This window comes from Lontra canadensis, unplaced genomic scaffold (genome assembly GCF_010015895.1).
Source record: "Lontra canadensis isolate GAN:19392208 unplaced genomic scaffold, GSC_riverotter_1.0 scaffold86, whole genome shotgun sequence".
NCBI lineage: Eukaryota > Metazoa > Chordata > Mammalia > Carnivora > Mustelidae > Lontra > Lontra canadensis.
In genome coordinates, this window is record NW_022631080.1 from 516,147 (window position 1) to 535,143 (window position 18,997).

General features: G+C 39.8%; 1 protein-coding gene across 9 annotated transcripts in view; it reads right to left on the reverse strand.

Moving 5' to 3' along the window:
- DMD (dystrophin) overlaps positions 1-18,997 on the reverse strand; it is a 2,197,254-nt gene that overhangs the window by 53,677 nt on the left and 2,124,580 nt on the right. For 5 of the 9 annotated variants that reach the window (XM_032883124.1, XM_032883122.1, XM_032883126.1 and 2 more), the window contains 7 exons: positions 15,392-15,558; positions 12,993-13,104; positions 11,545-11,681; positions 10,792-10,830; positions 6,144-6,209; positions 4,953-5,018; positions 2,141-2,299 (listed from right to left, as the gene is read on the reverse strand). In XM_032883124.1, the coding sequence (XP_032739015.1) occupies positions 2,141-2,299; positions 4,953-5,018; positions 6,144-6,209; positions 10,792-10,830; positions 11,545-11,681; positions 12,993-13,104; positions 15,392-15,558 (746 nt within the window). Of the gene's footprint in view, positions 1-2,140; positions 2,300-4,952; positions 5,019-6,143; positions 6,210-10,791; positions 10,831-11,540; positions 11,682-12,992; positions 13,105-15,391; positions 15,559-18,997 lie in introns of those variants that run through there. The other 4 variants (XM_032883125.1, XM_032883127.1, XM_032883129.1 and 1 more) reach the window with 2 other exon arrangements.

Consider the following 18,997-nt stretch of genomic DNA (forward strand, 5'->3'; position numbering starts at 1 on the left):
TGAAATCTGGGTCAAGCCATTTGAACCTCAGTGACCCAGCATTTCTCTGTCCTTGATACAGCTTTCAGGGAAATTAAATGACCCGAATACATTAAAGTGCTCTGGAAATAATGAAATGATAGATAAATGACAGTTACCAGTACTCTTTACCAACACCCTTTGGTCTGGTTGTCATGGTATGGAAGCAAAGTGTGCCAACAACACAAGACCCAACTCTTACCCAATGACATGGAAAGATATGGTGCATAATGGCAACAATCCTATTGTACAAAAATATTTTATTCTTGGGTAACATCAAATTTGGCTTATAACGCCAATCCCAATTTTTCTTTTTTTGCCTCTGACCCCTAAAGCAACTACAGATTTAACATAGAGGGATAGATACTAAGGAGGATCCTCGATAAAGGAGGGGGAGATGTTTTATCTACCATCACCTTCAAGGCCAATCTTATTTCAAATAAGGCCAAAAATAATGTTACCATTAAAACCAACAAAATGTTCAGTATTACCTCCTAGATGGTACTCATGGGGCATCCTTGATGTATTTTTAAAGTTAGGTTTTTACCGGACATTTCCTGATTACCCCCTAAGTATTCACACGGTACTAGGTACTCCAGGGGACCATTTTCCCCAAAAGCATTCACTGTTTTTGTTAAACTGAGGAAATGGGAGTAACTAATAAAAAGGCAAACCATCAGGGAGTTCTCTGAGAAAGGTTCACATGACTCAGGGAATACAGGCAAAAGATCGATTACTTCCAAATGTCGGGATCTAACAGTGCTCTATGGAAAAGGATTATTCTGAGGAAGGTCACAGTTATGGAAGGAATGGGGGTGAGCAGGAAGACTGAGAAGCAGCTTGAGCTTCAGAAAGTAGATGAGAGCAGGATGTATTCAGAAACAGCTGCTGCAGCAGCGTGGCTGAAACACAGGTACAAAGGAAGATAATGTTGTAAGAGGAAGTCAAGAGAAAATTCTGGAAGGTTTTAAGTGCCCAGCTGAAAAGCTTGATTTCTTTTTTCTAGATGCAGAAATGCAATGAAGTTAGAATGCCATGAAGGGTCTTGGTTCTGGAAAAATATACAATTCAAGTCAGTATGGAGGATTTATTGGAGGGGTGAGAAAGAGAATAAAGAGAAGCCAGCTGTATAAGGAGCATGGCCACAGGTCAGGGGTTTTAAGAGCTGGACAGAGAGCAGTGGTGGCACAAAGCAATAGATGAATGGCAGTTTGCTTTTTCATTTTGATGTGACATATTGCCCCAGGGCACCGGTTCTCAGGCACACTGCACTGTCTAGATTCACAGGTCTTGGTGCCTTGGGCTAAACAGAAGAGACAAAGGTTCTCAACTCCCACAAATTTGAGCAACTGCTCCTTTAGAGACTTGCCTGGTAACATTTGTCTAAAGAAGGTACGGTGAGTCACAAGTGGCCATATGGAAAATTCTTAACCAAGAGGCCTGTGATATAATACATGTGACACAAAAGCCAATGTCCAATGATTTCTATGATCCTGACACCACACGGTACCCCCGATTTTTACATCTGTGTCCTCTCTGCCGTCATTGTGCATCTTCTCCAGGCTTTTCACTTCTACAGTTTCTATTTTTCCATGAACATCTTTTTGAGATGATGACTGACAACGGGAGTTGTCTCACTAATCTGCTATGATGGCGAGCATAAATGATGTCCATGTTTGAGGATGGAAAATAAGATGCATGAATTCGTTCCCAGATCAGACCAAGCCAACGAACCTACTTTCTTAAATGCTTTGAGGCAGATAATATGGCCAAATATATGTACAAATCATATAATCATGAAATTAAAGGACTTGCTTTGTTCTTAAATTCTATTCTCAAATATAAAATCAAAGCCTCTGAAACACATGCAACAAATCAATCACCACCATTAGCATTAATTCCTCTCACCCCTAAATTAGGACTTCTTAATTATACTATAGCGTTCATTTTCTTCTTTCAGGTAACAAAAAAGGAGAGAGAGAATCTGTAAATGGAGCTAAACAGATTATTGTGGAAAACAATTAGACACAGAATGGCTCTAAGTGAAGATTCCTGGCGCTTTTCTATGTGTGCACGTGTATGCACCCTGCATACCAATGACAAAGCTAGAAAGAAAACTCACCTGTTTTCTTCCTCAAGATCTGCTAGGATTCTCTCTAGCTCCCCTCTTTCCTCACTCTCTAAGGAAATCAAGATCTGGGCAGGACTACGAGGCTGGCTCAGGGGGGAGTCCTGGTTCAAACTTTGGCAGTAATGCTGGATTAACAAATGTTCATCATCTCTGGAAAATAAAATCAAAGGTTTTGGTTTTTTCCCCCCTTATTTTGCTTTGGGGGTCAGGGACTCAGGTGTGTATTTTAAAATAGAAACATTTGCTCTTAACCATTAATTAGACCCTTTTTCCTGTTTCTAAAGACATTTTGATATTTTGAGGTTGTGATCTATGATCTTATTGGTGACAATTCAACGTATTTCTTGCTCAGATTTTCAAATGAATTGGATTGGCCTATTTACATGGGTAAATGAGTAGCAGAACTATGGAAATACTGGGACTCTATGTTGACCATTAAACCAATAGTTAACAGATATTAAAAGACATAACAATGGCTCTATAATGCTTATGCTACCAAGCCTGTCAAGATAACCTGTTCACTAAACCCATGCTCTTATTAATAATGACCAGGAAAAAAAAACTTACAACCTTTGTAATAATGAATATTTTCTTCAGGGGAGGACAAAGTGACCACAAAGTGTTGCTTTGCTAAGCCAGTTTGAACTTACAAAAGCCATTGAGGCAAGATGGTAACAATAATGAAACTGGAGACAATTGATGGTTTCATTCAATTATTGTTCAGAGAGAACAACAAAAACTGGAAGGAAAAAAAAGCCACTGGGATGACTAATTAAAAGAAGCCTGAATAACTCATTCTTTAGAATAGTTTTAAGGACTAATCTTCAGGAACAAAGAAGCAAAGGGCTTATATTTGGGGAGGCAGCTGCAATGTTTCCTTAAAACTAGAAACTCTCTAATACACAGGAGAAATTATTTTCTAAATGTATTGTCCCTAGCTCCTTAGAAGCCTTTGTACATCTAAGTTTTAAGAACTTGGTTCTGTTCTTAATGAGAGGCTAAAACTCTTTGTTTCTCGTTAGATAGGAGTAGGATGGTTATGTTAATATTCCCCTAAGACTTCTGAGTTGAAAAACAGTACAGGTACTTAGGGGAAAAAAATCCTTCTGACTTAAATGATTTTGGTCTGTCAAGCCAGGTAACTGGTCAAGAAGTGACAAGTTGTCTAAAAGTAATTATTGGGTGTTAAAAACAAACATTTAAGTGAAGTCAACCAATTCCCCAAACTTCCCCAGATCTGCCCCCAAAATGTCATGGTTTTAGCATCTAACATGGAGTCAAAATGGATTTTATGTCCTCAGAATAAGCTAAAGCTAAATTTCATTTAACAATTGTAAAAAGATGTTTTACTACTTATTATCCCTCTTCCCAAATTCTGAAATTTTATTGCAAGAACTTCCTGTGGCTAATTACAACAGAGCTTTAATTAAATTTCTCTTACTGTTCTCTCAGGCGGGCAATGAATGGCAGCCATTATTATACAGATAAAACTTAAAATAATTTGAATGTGCTATAGCTTCTAATCGCCAAAACTGGTGACACAAAGAAGCAAATCATTCAGGTTGTTTCCATTTGGTTGATTCTTTGGCCACATATTTTCCTGTCCAAGTATTTTATATACTAATCCTACTAATACTTATCCTCGTAACTGAGAAAGAGAAGTTACTTCTGTTTGGGGAAAAGGTTGTTTTTGTTTTAAGTAACTCAGTCATATACAAATGACTGTCAACTTGATTCAACACTCACCTTTGCAGGTGATCACCTTTATCTACCAGATGATTTGTTCTCATGTCCTCCATAAACAGCTATGTATACATGCCATTTGGACGCTATTTCCCTCAGCCTAATCCTTACAAAAGTTCTTGCCTGACTGGGTGTGACCCTGGGCTGCCACACTGATGACATAATAAATTGACCACTCATTCTTCCCTTTGCCTAGATTCTCCATGACAAAGTGGCGAGACATCCGTAACTTAGCAAAGTAGAGATACTCCTGTGCTTTGACTAGAATTTTTTTTTCCTCTCTCTCTAAAGTATCTATTCATTTAGTAGATCCTTGTCTTTTCTCCTTCATATTAGCTTCTTAATCAATTCCCTCCACCTCAGGCCCTTGGTTCATGGCACTATTCCTCTGAGTTCCTCATTGTGAACACTTCCCCAACTCGGTAAGGAAGCCACTGTTTCCCTGTTACCATTTCTAGCATCGAGCTCTCTCTTTCCTTCTACTTGACAGGCCTGGCTTATCATCCCACTAAACAACTTGAACCTAAATTTGTACCCTGTCTTCTGAAATCCTTCACCAGACTGCCTCACCTGATTTAGCTAACAATGATGCTAAATCACAGAAATTTACTGCTTTGGACCTGTGAAGGAAAACGCCCAACTAACCTACCAGATGGGAATACCAGCGCAACCATACTAAGATTATATGTCTGCTTCCCGAGTGGAGAAAATACTACTTAGCGATCACTTTGAAAAATTAATATCCAATCCCTTTAAATATCTGGCAGGTTTGGTCAAAGATTAACCATTTCGTATAATTTCATTATTTGAGCCTATGCAACTTGGTATTAAATAAGGCCCACTGTTTTTGCTACTCTGGAATACCAGTCATGCCACATTTTGGATGAGCTCATTCCATGTCAGGTGGTTAAGAGTCAAAGACAAAAAAGTCAATGAATGGCTCCTTGAAAGATCAAGTGAGTCTAATGCTAATTCCTATCTTCTGCCCTACCCTACCTCTACAGCCCTCAAAGCAATTTCATCGTCAGGAACATTTGGTAAAAAGAGACAGGATACTTACATGCTCTCATTAGGAGAGATGCTATCATTTAGATAAGATCCATTGCTGTTTTCCATTTCTGCTAGCCTGATAAAAAACGTAAAAGCTCATTAAAACTTATGTGATTTCTTAGAATCTATTCAAGACCTAATCGAACATTCCTGAAAACTAAAGGATAAATCATGGCAAGAAGAGAAAGGAATCCTTCAAATTAGAGAATGTGTGTGTTGCCCTAACCATCTGAGGCAGTGAGTAGCGGATGACAGCTAGTTTAGTAGCTTTACATTTACGCTCTAAATTAGAAGGGAAGTTGTATTTGGTTCTTCTTCTTCTTCTTCTTCTTCTTCTTCACAGATTGATCTTGCTTTCATTGAGAACAGGCCTTTGTTTTTACAAGAAAAGCTTCCCTAACAACAAATACACTCTGTTCCTTCACTACCTCCCCCCTTTTTAAGACAATTAAAGCTTTCCCCTGATGACAGACTTACAGAGCTAGTTAATGCTTCCCACTGTGGACAAACACGTTTAGCAGTTAGACTACTGATAAAGGATGGACTCAGAGTAAGCTCTCTGAATAGTCTGCCACCAATTTTTACCTTCAAAAACCTCCTTCCCCTCAGACAGTAATAAAATCTTCTTACCAGTTAAAAAATAAAGAAGTTAACCAAACTCTCACAGACTTATTTAACGAGCACAAGACAGCTTACAATTAGCAATTCGGTTTTTAGGCATAAAAATTCTCTGAAACACAAAGAAGGTGGAACCAAAAGTTGCACGGATTAGGAAAATTAATTATTCTCTTCTTTACAGCATATGATGTTAAATAAGCACGCAAATGGAAAGCCGATGCTTTCATATGCTCTAGAGAACGTAGTATCATTTCTTCACCCATGGATGGCTGGTCTAGCAGTTTTTCTAAGAAGGTGAGATGATTTCTAAGCCAATTCTTTAAACGTGCTCCGTATGCAAAACATAGCAAAGCTATCAGAAATGTTTAAAGGCCAGGTGAGATTGTTCTGGACTAATGCTCTTACTGGTGCCCAAAAACAGCATGCAGTGGAATGGCATGCAAGTTAGAGGGCAAGTGGATTAGTAGAAATCAGACAAGATTGGGGGGAAAAAAGAAAAGGTTTGTTTCAAATGATTATAGGTTAGCTTTCCTTGGTTAGTTATTTCAATCAATATTTGCCTGGCATTCAACTAGTCTCATACCTGCTAGCATAATGTTCAATGCGTGAATGAGTATCATCGTGTGAAAGCTGAGGGGACGAGGCAGGCCTATAAGGCAGAAAATGTGATTAGTCACAGATACCATCCGTTAATGGAGAAAAAAAACCCCACCACACAGTCATGTTATATACATGGCCTAAAATGCTTTTATTCTAATGCTCTGGATAATGTACACATTTGGCTGTTCCTGTATCTTAGCTATATCATCAAGTATTTTAAATCCAACTTTGAGAGGTAATTTCTCATACTTTTTTTTCCCCAAAGCCATCAAAAGAGATCAAAATCTTCTCTGGAATGTTTCAATTATAGAAAAGGTTGGGGGAGACGATCTCTTTGTGACATTTTTCCTCCTACCTTGTCATGTCTCACATCCTATAGTTCTGAGACTGTGTTGGCACTAGGTGGTTAAAGATTTTAAGTAGTTTATCCCCACACCATTTATTAGCTGCTTTCTTATTAAATGGAAGCTGTACATTTGCTTGGTACATTTATAGTCAACAATCTTAGTTCCCGGGAGGCCAGACCAGGACCTGTTAAGATTCCACACACTGAGATGTCTTGGTCTGTGCTGCTTTGTAAGGAAGCAAAATATCCACCGATTTAGTACGATTTAGTAGCAGGACCATATTACTACTTCATAAAATAGAACTGAATGACCCACAATGATACTGTGATGTTCTTAAAGAAGAATGGCTAAATCCAATAAAATGTCACAATATCTGAATTATTTATCATCAGGGATACTGTGTGCTAACGTACAGAGAAGAAAACTAGAGGGGAGCGTTAGCATGAAAAGTCTATATGCTTTTAGGGTGTAAAACCCTACCTTTTTTTTTTAAGCTCCAGAGACTAAGAATTTGGTCAGGTTAATAATCCCCCCCCACCCTTTTGTATCTGATCTATTAATTACCCTTGAAGTTTTTATTGTATCTTTTGGATTAACCTTAGGGGGAAAAAATCCATCTGTTCTGAAAACCGGTTTGGACTTGTGCTTTTTGGTCATAATTGGAATAGGACAAAAGTTCTCTTCCATTTCTGTCTTGACACAGAAAGCCTTTAGGTAAAGGCACAGATCCAAAAGTCCACAGTACTATATTCAGTGAGGACTGGTTTAGCCCAACGTCCAAACAGCATTAATAGACGCGGTCAAAACATTAAGAAGAACACATCTGCTTTTACTTATATGGGGAAAAAAAACCCATGTAGTTACTACCTAGGCTTACCTAGGAAGTGTGCTAGAATTCCCTACTTCTTAAAGAACACACACAATCCTAACATGATTACAACACAGTATAGAAAACAACTAGGGAACTGAGGTCTTCCCTGAGAGATAAATGTCTTATTTACGAAACCAGTATTGTCTAGGTCAAGTGTCACTCTAATCCAATTTGTAATGAACTACAAAGACCTTTAAGCTGTCAGGAGGAAACAGGGATGGCCACCGAATTTACTAGGCAGATCCAGAGATTTCCATGTGAATCTTCGCTCTAGTCTGGCAGAGTTCACCTCATTTCTTAGAACCACGGAATAGTGCATTATTAGAAAAATGCTATGGTTTGTTTTAAAATATTCATTGCAGGTCAAGGTCATTTTGTACTTGGAGTATTTGGTTTATAAACGCTGTCTTCTGGAACAAACGAGTTTTTCATTTACATACTTTTTTTCTCATTTACATACTTCTGATATGCTAAACGCCCACCAGGAAGAAAATGTCTAAGTGTTTTTCCTGCTAATGGCTGCCACCTTGGTAGTGTATAGAAGAAAGACAACTTGAGACCTTTGAGCATAACTATACCAAGAAAACTAGGCATGTAAATCTAAAACACTTTGGTAAAATCTTATACAGAAAATATTATGCAGCTCTTTAATTCTTAGCCTCGAGGCTAATTCCATGTGATTTTTCTTATTAATGTATGTAGCACCTAACACAGCATGCCTGAGCACAAGAACTCCTAAAACCAGAAATTTAAAAAAAAAAGAAGTATACTAACGGAAGTACCTATTAAACCAGAAAATGAACCCAAAGGGAGCACTGTTCAGAGAAGGATCATTTAAAAAACCAAGAATAAGTAGAAAACCACTTAGTCCAGAAACAAAACTAAATGCAAAGCCTCTGAAACACTTTTCCAAAAGATGGTAATAACACTGTTCTCCCTTTCTACTTCCTACACACAAAAAGATATCCCCAGAAGGATGAGCCCTGTTACTATTAATGGCCAATTATGTCCCCATCTACCACGGGTTTCTCTTTTGTGAAAACTTCATTAATAAGTTTTCATCTGTTTAAGGTTTCCAAGCAGACTAGCTCAAAGGATACTGTTCGTCTGATTTGTGGACAAACCACAGAAAAGGTTCAGGCTAGATTTAGTTTTTAAAATAATATGACAAATACAGGTAAATAAGGGTTTCTGCTAAGAAAAAAACCAAAGATCTGTATGTCAGTCAACGTTCAAATTCTGTGATCCACATAAGAATCTGTTAACATCAGAGGGAATTCTTGCAAAATTAAGCCACCTCAGGACCTGGCTCTTCTATCTAACAGGAGAGCTCTGCAGTATATTTTATAAATTACTTAAAAGCCCCTGAACAAAGACGTTAATAAAAATGCAGGCATTAAAGAAAAGGACTGTTGCCTGCTGGGTCTGGTTTTCTTCCTCAAAAGGATAATTTCCCACTATTTCTGAATAATCAGACTTTTTTTTTTTTAAAAAGGCAAAGTAATTTTTTGTTTTAGTTTTTAGAGGAAGATATTTTAATAGAAGATGTTATTAATTTGAAAGTTCTTCTAAGTTGAAGGCAAACACCCTCTACTTAAAATAAGTGACATTACATTTTCCAACAACAAGGCAATACCATGTTAAATGCCTAAAACTGCTCATGCCACTGGATTAGCATCATGGTACTTCTGTGATTTTACAGAAACTAGAGAAATGTTACTTCTTTGACTTAGGAAAACTACAATATGTGCTGAAAATAAAAATAATCAGGCAGTGGTATTTAAAAAGGAAAAAATGGGATATGAAATGAAGGAGTCAAGCTCATGGTGCTAATGAAATATTTAAAGCATAAAGAATATGCATAAAGAGCCTATTAAAAAATAAGTGACATTAAAATCACTTGTCATGTTTTTTTCCTCATTAGTTGATGTATTCAGTAAAGGTTTTTTTTTTTTTTTCCATTCAAGGAACCATTAGTTATTCTTTGCTTATTATTTTGCGTTACCTCTATCCATGCATTTTTAAAGTCATTCTGTAGCATATTTGCCTTTTGGATATTTCAACTGGCTAAAATTTATTCTAACACAGAACAAATCCATTCACTTAGTGATGATTTCAGTCTATCAGTTTGTTTTAAAGTTTCTCATTTAGAAAAGGTTCAAACTTCGCTAAATAAATAAAACTACCTAGGTTAGGGAAAACAATTACCTACAAATAGAAAAAAAACAAAAAAACAAAACAAAACAAAAAACCCCCAGAACTGAATCTAAATAACTCCCCTTGATGAGTAAAAATATCAGGTATAGGTACCATATCTCAAAATTAAGGGGCACAATAATGCAGCTTTAACAAAGAAAGGGATGCCTTATATTCCTTTTAGGCGAATAAAGACTTAAAATAAACCTCAATTAATAGCTTGCATTTACCACTATAGGATTTTTAAAAAAGGATATACTTTAAATTAAATTACATGGTAGAATAAAAGAGACCCAATAAAAATAAATTGAGTTCTTCTAAATTGGTCATTTCCCTCTCTAGATAATAGAGCTGTCTGACTTTAAATAAATATTTTAATAAAGTATGTACGCTCTGAAATAACAAAACTTTGTTATAAAAACTCCACACAATGTAACTTTAAAAAAAATGCATGTTTTGTTTGCTAATATATAAATCACAGACTCCCCAGAGTTTTCTAATAACATTATAAACTCTAAGATAAACCAATTATCTGCTGGTATCTAATATCAGTATTATTAATATACACCAATAGTGTATAGTACACTTTCCTTCCAGTGTAAATGTGTAACTAGTTATGAGCTAAATATTTAGTTTGGAGAGGAGAACAAAGTGAGTTTAGTTCAAAATTGAGAAACTCATGTGTGTGCAGATTAGTCCGGTAGCATGATAAAAAGTATACACGCCTGACTAAAATTATTCCATCAAACTCCACATCACACTGTAAAACAAATCCAGCTGATTTCTAATGGTCCACTTGTAACAGGCCGTAAAGAACAAACCATCATCCTTTCGAAGGTCCTGAAGTACTGAATCTCAAAAAATATGACTCAAGAATGTTATTATGCAATCAGAGGAGCTTATCACGGAAGAATACGTAAACCCATCTTTCAGGAATAGAACTAACTACCCATTTGTTTCTTTGATGACTGATTGCAGGCCAGGATGTCTGCTGGTTAAAACCTGACCAGGTGGGGACCGGGAAACCTCGCTCTGATTCTCCTGATCTGTGGTAGATGGCACTCTCAACGTCTTAACCGCGGGAAGAGAAAAGATGAAATGAAGGAAGGGAAATTAATGTGCCCTTAAAAGAAAACCAAACCAACAGAACAAAAAATTGTCAAATCAAGCAAGCAAATGTGTCAGTGGTAGCAGCCCCCTTCAGCAGAAGTACTCACGCAGAATCTACCGGCCAGAAGTTGATCAGAGTAACAGGACTGCAAAACAAAAAATGAGGTGGTGAAGAGAGACACAGGCAAACTCAGCCACTAAATAAATAAATAAATAAATAAATAAATAAATAAATGTCAATTAATTAAAAAAAATACTGAGAGGTCAAAATAAATAGAAAACAACCAATTAAGTATGAACCATGAAAAGCGACAGCCAAAGGTGGAGAGTGAGGTGACAGAAAAACAAGTGTGCCATTGCCATCCATTATGGAAAACATGAGAAGGTTGCAGAGAGTTGGAGGTATCATCATTTTGATCAAGAGAATCATTGCTACTTACTGTGAAGAAATTTTCTGTGAATGTCTTTTCTTTCAAGAAGATAAAAGCGACTAGGTATGACCACACAGATACAGAAAGACACACGCCTAGTGATTTGTGAGGGAGGAAAACCGAAATGAAAGACTGGAATCACTCATTTGTAAACAGTCCCATATTTCTTATAAGGGAATTAGTAGCTGTCACGTAGTTTCTTTCCCTGCAAGATCAGGTTTCACTTTTGGAACAGGTAATTGTCACGGGACAACTAACGTGGGAAAATGGCAATTGATCGTCAGCTTATTTTTCTCTTTTCGGCTAAAGTAAGTCTAAAGAAAGAAATAGGAGAGACTGTTTGCACTTGGGAGTGAAGGAGGGCGTTCAGCTGAGAGGAGCTTAAATATATGTCAAATGAGAGACTGTTTTGCGCTTGCCACTACTCACGTTTCCATGTTGTCCCCCTCTAAGACCGTCTGCACTGGCAGGTAGCCCATTCGGGGATGCTTCGCAAAATACCTTTTGGTTCGAAATTTGTTTTTTAGTACCTTGGCAAAGTCACGAACATCTTCTCCCGATGTAGTCTGAAAGGGAAAGTGCACTGAGCTCAGACCCGTAAGGGTATGATTCTCAGGGTAAAAGACCATTCCAGCATTCTGCCTCAGGGCACTTGTTCCCTAACTGCAGAGACAGTGGGGGTCAAGAGTTAAGTCTATGGACAAAACCTGGGGCCAGGCCTAGCAGTTGCTAGCAGGGCTCACTTAGGCAAGTTATTAACCTCTCCAAGGCTTCCACCACCTGTAAAGTGGTGGCAATAATACCTCAACAAGTTGTTATGACGAGAAAGTAAAGCGCAGGAACTACGAGGGCTCCTCGATCAATGGGAGTTTGTAGAAGTCTTAGTAGTGACCTGAAGTTTGGCCACACCTTAAGGTATTATACAAAAATGATTCTGTCCACAGTGATGTCCCATTTCACCCACTGAGTATCATTCTATCTGGTGCGTGGCTCATTCTCCATCACTGAATGCCTCTGCAAGACGAATCCAAGTGAGAAAGACAGTGAAAGACCCGGGCCATTGTTCTGATGCAGGAGAGAGAAAGAAGAGAGTAGAAGCTTCTCAAGTGCGTGGCATCCACCTGCCGATACTGTTACCATGCAGGGGGGATTTATGAAGTCAGGCGCGGGGCCCGAGCTCCTGCCCTTCCAGGAAGCTCCTAGATAACCCCAATGCCATGGAACAGGCAGCGAATACAAGTGGTGGTTACACCCACGTGTGTCTGAGCACAGAGTCTATGTCCTGTCCAGGTCACCAGCGATTCTTCCCAAGTTCTAAGAGCCACTGAACACCTCCCCAAAACAAGATCTTGAGAGAAAGCTCCACCTTTAATTATAGAACCTTGGGCAAATTATGTAACTTCAAGACCTCAGAGCCCTCATCTGTAAGAATGGGATAATAATAATACCTACTTCACAGAGTAGTTTAAAAGGCAAAGGCACAGGTATATATGTATGTATGTATACATACATACACAAAAGAGTCACAAAAAGAAATAAAAATAGAAGGCAAATTCCTAGCATCAGTTAAGCCAGACTGACTGAAAGCTGTGGGTCAGAGATTCAGAGGAACCCCACATCACCCCTACCCCAACACCCAGCACGCCCCATGGCCACACAACTGCTAGGGCTGTGCCAGATCAGTGTGAAAATGGCTTCCCAGCACCACCCCACACACTAGGGATCGAGTTAAGCTGAAGGCCACAATGAGGAGTCCCTTTAGCCGGGGAACATCCGGGGAACTTAGAAATCCCAGCATCGCACATCATCTGCAATAGTGGACAGAAGTGAGGCTCCTTCCCGGTGAGCGAGCTCTCGTGGGGAGGCATCTGACTTACCGGCGTGCAGTACTCCACCATGGGGTAGTGCATTTTATGGCCTTTTGCAACTCGACCAGAAAAAAAGCAACTTTGGCAGATGTCATAGTTAAAGTGCTTTAGACTTCTGTACCTGGTGAAAAACAAAAACACACACATATGTATTTCTTCAAATCAAACCCCCCAGGAAAGTTCTTTGATAAACCTTCTTCTACACTGCCTTAATTCCGGAAACAGAATGCAGTGCTCATTAATCCCACAGGTAAGTGATTAACTTCCTCCATCTACATATCTCTGCTGCTTCTCCTACAGTATCAAAACATTTTGGCAGGAAGATCATCCTATAAACATATGGAAGAGGAAAGAAAATTTCAGCTCTCATTTAAGCTCCACGAGGAACCCTTTCAGATTAAGTAGGAAGATACTGGCAACCTTCCAGTCTTTTGAAGACCAAACACAAGATGCTGAAAGATCTTCCAGGGGAGAGAGAGAGAGAGAGAAAGAGAGAGAGAGAGAGACACGGATGTGCTGCAGACCCATTCTGGGGACAAACATTTTCCTGAAGCAATTATTTTCAAAACAATTTATCAAGAGGAAGCAATTTCATAAAATAAAGGCAAGTGAAACAAGGACTCTCACTGAAAATTCATCTAACTTTAATCACATTTTCTGATTGACTGGCATGATTCACCTTGAGGTAGTTACTTGGATGATCTCTTTTATGTCTCCCTCTTCAGAACCGCCTCCCCCCCCACCGGCACCACGTTACCCACAAACGATAAGTGAAGCCCCAAGAAAAGACAAATCAGTGCTGGATGAAAGCAGCTGTAATCTCTAAGTACATACGCCCCCACTCTCAGTATACGCTATTATTTCCTATTCTCCCTGCCTTTTGCTTTCTTAGATAACAACACTAGCCAATTCAAATAAACATATTCCTTCTGCCACATATGGGGATGTGGGGGAAAAGCTACCTTTTTTAGATCCCAACCATCTTCTGAGAGGGGGAGGAGGAAAGAGAAGTGCCGCTTCCCGAAATAATCTAATTTGATAAGGGCAAAAGAATTAAAGGCAACGTCACTCTCAGATCTTCCAAAGCACTCCCCTTTTCTAGTCTGTGAAGCCTCCCCTTGCACATAAATCTCACTCACTGACCAGGGCAGTTGAGAGAAGAAAGGTAAGTGCTGGAACACAGTCCTCTGTGGGATCCCCTCCATCTCTCCCCTGGCATCCTTAACTGTCCTTCGCGAGCACTGTCTACTCAGGGTTGTCGATCTAGCCTTTAGAACCCTCTAAGGGTTTTTGCAAAAACTTCTTTGTCAACAACATGAAGTATGAAAAGACAGAAACACCAGGGGTAGAAAGAAGAAGGAATAAAAAGCACATGAATGGCATGAAGTAGATATTTGGAAACAAAGAAATAAAGCAAGTGTGAGCAGAACTAAAGAGTATTTACTCAGCTGTTAAGTGGGTTCTGCACAGGCACAGGCCATACAAGTAGTTCACAACTACCCGGCTAAGCCATTGCTGGGGAAACCCGGATGTTGAGCCAGATGTTGAAATACCTCACCATTTCAAAATCTGGATTTGGGATTCTTGTTCAGTAAGATTAATTTATCTAACAATATCCCCTCTCCCGCAAACAGGTCAACAAGGCCGAAGATTTAAGAGCCAACTGTTTTCCCTGACATTTTTAAGAATATCAGAATAATAACCTGCTATGCTTCCTAGCTCTTTCACTTTTAAATTTATAAAGAACCTTTCCCTTTTTTAGCTGCTTTGTGAAATTCTCATTTACCTGCATACTTTATATTCCCTCAGAAGTTCATTAGGATACTATGCAAAGAGTGTAATCAGATTCGCAGATAAAGAAGCATGTTCTGGGTTGCTTGAAACATTTCTTGTGAGTTCAGGGAACAAAAGTGGTACAAAACGAGTAAGAAACTGAGCTACCATGACAGGTCTCCCCAAACAGAATCATCTCTTAGCCTTAGAACCGATTTCCAGAGGATTTCTATAAACAGGACAAAAAAAAAAAAAAAGAGAGAGAGAGAAGAAAAAAGAACCATGGGGAAAAAAAAAAAAAACCCAAAGAGATGGTTCCCACCATATGGCCCTGGGAAGGGAAAGGAGGCAGCACGGTAACTTGGCATTCCCCTGCAGGACAGGTACTGCCGTGGACGCAGGCGGTCAGTCGATCCTGTTCAATGGCACATGTGGCTCCGCAGAGCTCCACAACGAAAGGTGCAGAGGGCCACCTACCTAATGAGTCAGAGCTGTTCAACTAGCCTGGGGACCAGGGCAGTCACTTGGGAAAGGAACAAACTGATGGCAACTGGCTCAGGAGATGAAAGGTCAAGTCCGAAAAAGGTGAGAGACTCGAAGAAAAAAAACAATGCCATCTGGGGGGTTCTGGATACCTGAATCCAATGATGGGACACTCCTTGCAGATGTTGCACTTGGCCTGGTGCTTGGCAGTCTCCGCGGCAGCCACCCGGTGCAGGACAGGCAGCCACACCATGGACTGGGGCTCCAGTCGCATCCAGTCCAGGAAGAGGGCCGCTTCGATCTCAGGTTTATTATTAGCCTGTGTGGACGGGAGGAAACACAGGGGTGGAGGGGTGGGCATGGGACAAGAAGAGAAAGAAGGGGAGAAGGGAAAGGAGGCAGACATCAGTACAGACCAGACATTATGAAATTCAGAACGGTAGTGGTGCAATGAGACCCACTTTTCACATTCTGTTTCTGTCAATGTCCCCGTCGCGGCCACACGAGCCACCTATCCCCTAAGGCTAGACTAAGGGTACACTGCCATTACTCTGTTCAGCTGCTAGATGACAAGAAAACAAAGCAAAACCAGCACATGGAGAATGGCGAGCCAAATACATACCTGTGCCTCAACACTCCCTTTCGCTCCATGTTGGAACAGATATGTAAGAGTGAGCCAGAAGGAAAACACTGAGTGTTTATCGATAACATTTCAAAGGAGGTTAGGGAAAAAGCAACTCAGGAGTTACGGATTCCTTGTTTTTTCCTGGAGAACCTATGTCTCAGTATTTCACGGAATCATAATGAGATGCTTGAAAAAATACTGGGTCCTGGAGCTTTGTTTTACAGATGAGAAAACTGAGACACAGGTGAGGGAAGGAGCTTTTCAAAGGCCACTCCTAGAACCCAAGACTCCTGGTCTAGGGTTTTCATGGTGGCCTACTGCTGCTCGTCTGTCTCTATTTCTCTGCCTCTCAAAGGCTAAACTGAATCAATACCATTCCTCCCCAACAGTACTATGATTTTAGAAAACTCAAAATATATTTACCCATCATCTATGGATTGAAACAGTCATGCATTTTAACTACGTATTTGTTAATCCTACGAGATGGCGTTTTAATTTTTTGTGTTGTCAGACTGACCAATATATTGGCCACTTTTATTTTTTTCTTTGCTTCTTTCATCTCACATTTTCCATCTGGGATCCCTTCTGCCCAAGTATATCCTGTAGAATGTTCTTGTAAGGGTCTTGTTGGAGGAGAATTTCTCGGGTTTTGTTTGGTCTCAAAAATCTCTCTCTTTTTAAAATCCATATTCTTGACAGCTCTCCTCATTGGGTATAGATTTTTAAACTGAAAGGGTTTCTTTTCCTTTTTTTTTTGTTTTGTTTGCTTTTATTTTGTTTGGGCACACTGAATTGTTATTCCATTTTTATTTTACTTTCTTTGTTACTACTGTTAAGAAATGTCACCAGTAAAGCAGACTATAACTCCTTTGAAGGTAATCTGTCCTTTCTCTATCTTGTGTTATGTTTCTAGGGTTTATTGAGACTTTTTTTTTTAGTATTCACTGGGCTTCTTGAATCTTTAGCATTTCTGGTCAGCTCTGGAATCTTCTCAATCATGATCTCATCAACAAACAACATCTCTTCTCCATTTCCTCTCTGTTCTGCTTATAGGAATCTAATAAAGGTTAGACTCCCTCAATCTGGCCTGTGTACCTCTGCATAGACCCTCCCTGCACCTCATTTCTAACAACCCCTTTGATACATTTCTCTCTTTGGTAGCATCCAGTCTGCTGTTAATCCCATACAGTGAGTTTTAAATTTTGGTTATTATACTTTTTAACATCTACAAGTTCTATTTGGTTATCTGTAAGGTCAGTTCTACAAAGTCTGTAGCTCCCTGCAGATATTTTTCAATCTTATCTGTTATTATTTTTTTAAACAGAGTAAACATGGTTTTCAAAAATTCATCTAATGATTCCAAAGTATGAAATTACTATAGGTCTGCTTCTGCAGTCTGAGGTTTCTGTTGGTTCTTACTCACCCTGGGTTCTTGGGCACTTAATTTTGTTTTTTCATGATGTAGAACACTGACCTTAACAAAAATCTTCTGGAGATACTCTGAGTCCTAGAATACAAGTGCTTTCTACAGAGTGGCTGTTCATTTGCTTTTGCCCAGAACCAGAGGACACTGCCAATTCCAAGGCCGATTGAAAATGAACATAGAGAGGGGTTACTTAGTATCAAACAAGTCACGAGTATCTGCACTGCAAACCCATGTTGCTTCTCTTGGAATGTGATTCCCTAACCATGAATCTGTTCATACCCTGCAGACAGAAAGGCAACAGGGTCTGGACCGACAGTCATTTGGCTTGCAAAGCTCACCACTTCAGCACTAGTCCAGCCATTACCCCGATTATAAATTTAAGAGCATTCTAATGAGCTATTTGATCTTGAATTTCCTAGCTGCAAAACACTATCAATTTGAAGTACTGACCAAAAGCTTTTGTGGAACACTCTTTTCTGTGTACAGTGCTATCACAGGGGTACTCTGTGGAAAATTGGGGGGGGGATCATGGAACCTAAAGATGAAAGGAACCATGCAAGTGAACTCATCCTTTTGGAATGGCACCACAGACCTGTCATACCTTCCACAGCCATCGAGTCTCAACTTATGCGATGCTGGTGTGTACTTACAGACACCGTGTATAAATGTCAGCCGTACAAGGGAGCCAACGTCCTTAATGGAGGATCTTGAACATCTGAGTACAGGTAACCCTGTCAAAAGTGCTTCATCGCACAGAGGGCTGAAATCCACAGAGCACAGCAGAGGCTGCAGAACCCAACCGCCAAGAGTTCAAAGCCCAGCTCTGTCATTTACTAGCTGTGTTGACTCTGGTGAATTAAATTTACCTGAGTCTTACTTTTCCTCTGCCATGAGCTGGAACTATGAAGAGCACCTGCCTCACAGGGTTGTTTTAAGAATTAAATGAGTTAAATGAAAGGCATGTGGAATGGTGTCCGGCACACAGCAAGAGCCACACCCTTGTGTGCCACTGTTACCCTCACCATTCTTGTCTGTCCCACCAGAAACCCAGAGGGTCTCAGGCTAGGCGGAGCCCTTTCAGTATTTTATCCGAGCTGTTATGTCTGTCCATGCCTCTTCATCCCTATTCCTTTTATTTTGTTTTTTTAAAGATTGTATTTATTTATTAATTTATTTGAGAAAGAAGCGGTGGGGGGGGGGAGAACCTCAAGCAGACCCCACACTGAATGCAGAGCCCAACCAGGGGCTTGATCTCACAACCCTGAGATCATGACCTGAACCGAAACCAAGAGTCAGATGCTCGACTGACTGAGCCACCCAGGTGCACCCCTCCCCCCATTCCTTTTATTTCTCACAGAACATGCCTTGGTTTGCCACTCTCCTTTGGAAGACTATCCTTCAAATATGATCTGTTGGTGGAGCGCCTGGGTGGCTCAGTGGGTTGAGCCTCTGCCTTTGGCTCAGGTCATGATCTTGGGGTCCTGGGATCGAGCCCTGCATCAGGCTCTCTGCTCAGCAGGGGAGCCTGCTTCCCCCTCTTTCTTGCTCTGCCTGCCTCTCTGCGTACTTGTGATCTCTGTCAAATAAATAAATAAAATCTTTTAAAAAAACAAAAAACAAAAGAAAAACAAAAATGATCTGTTGGGAATGGTACCTCTACTTGTCTGGGCAGTAGGATTGCCATGACTTTCTTTTGTTCTGTATTCT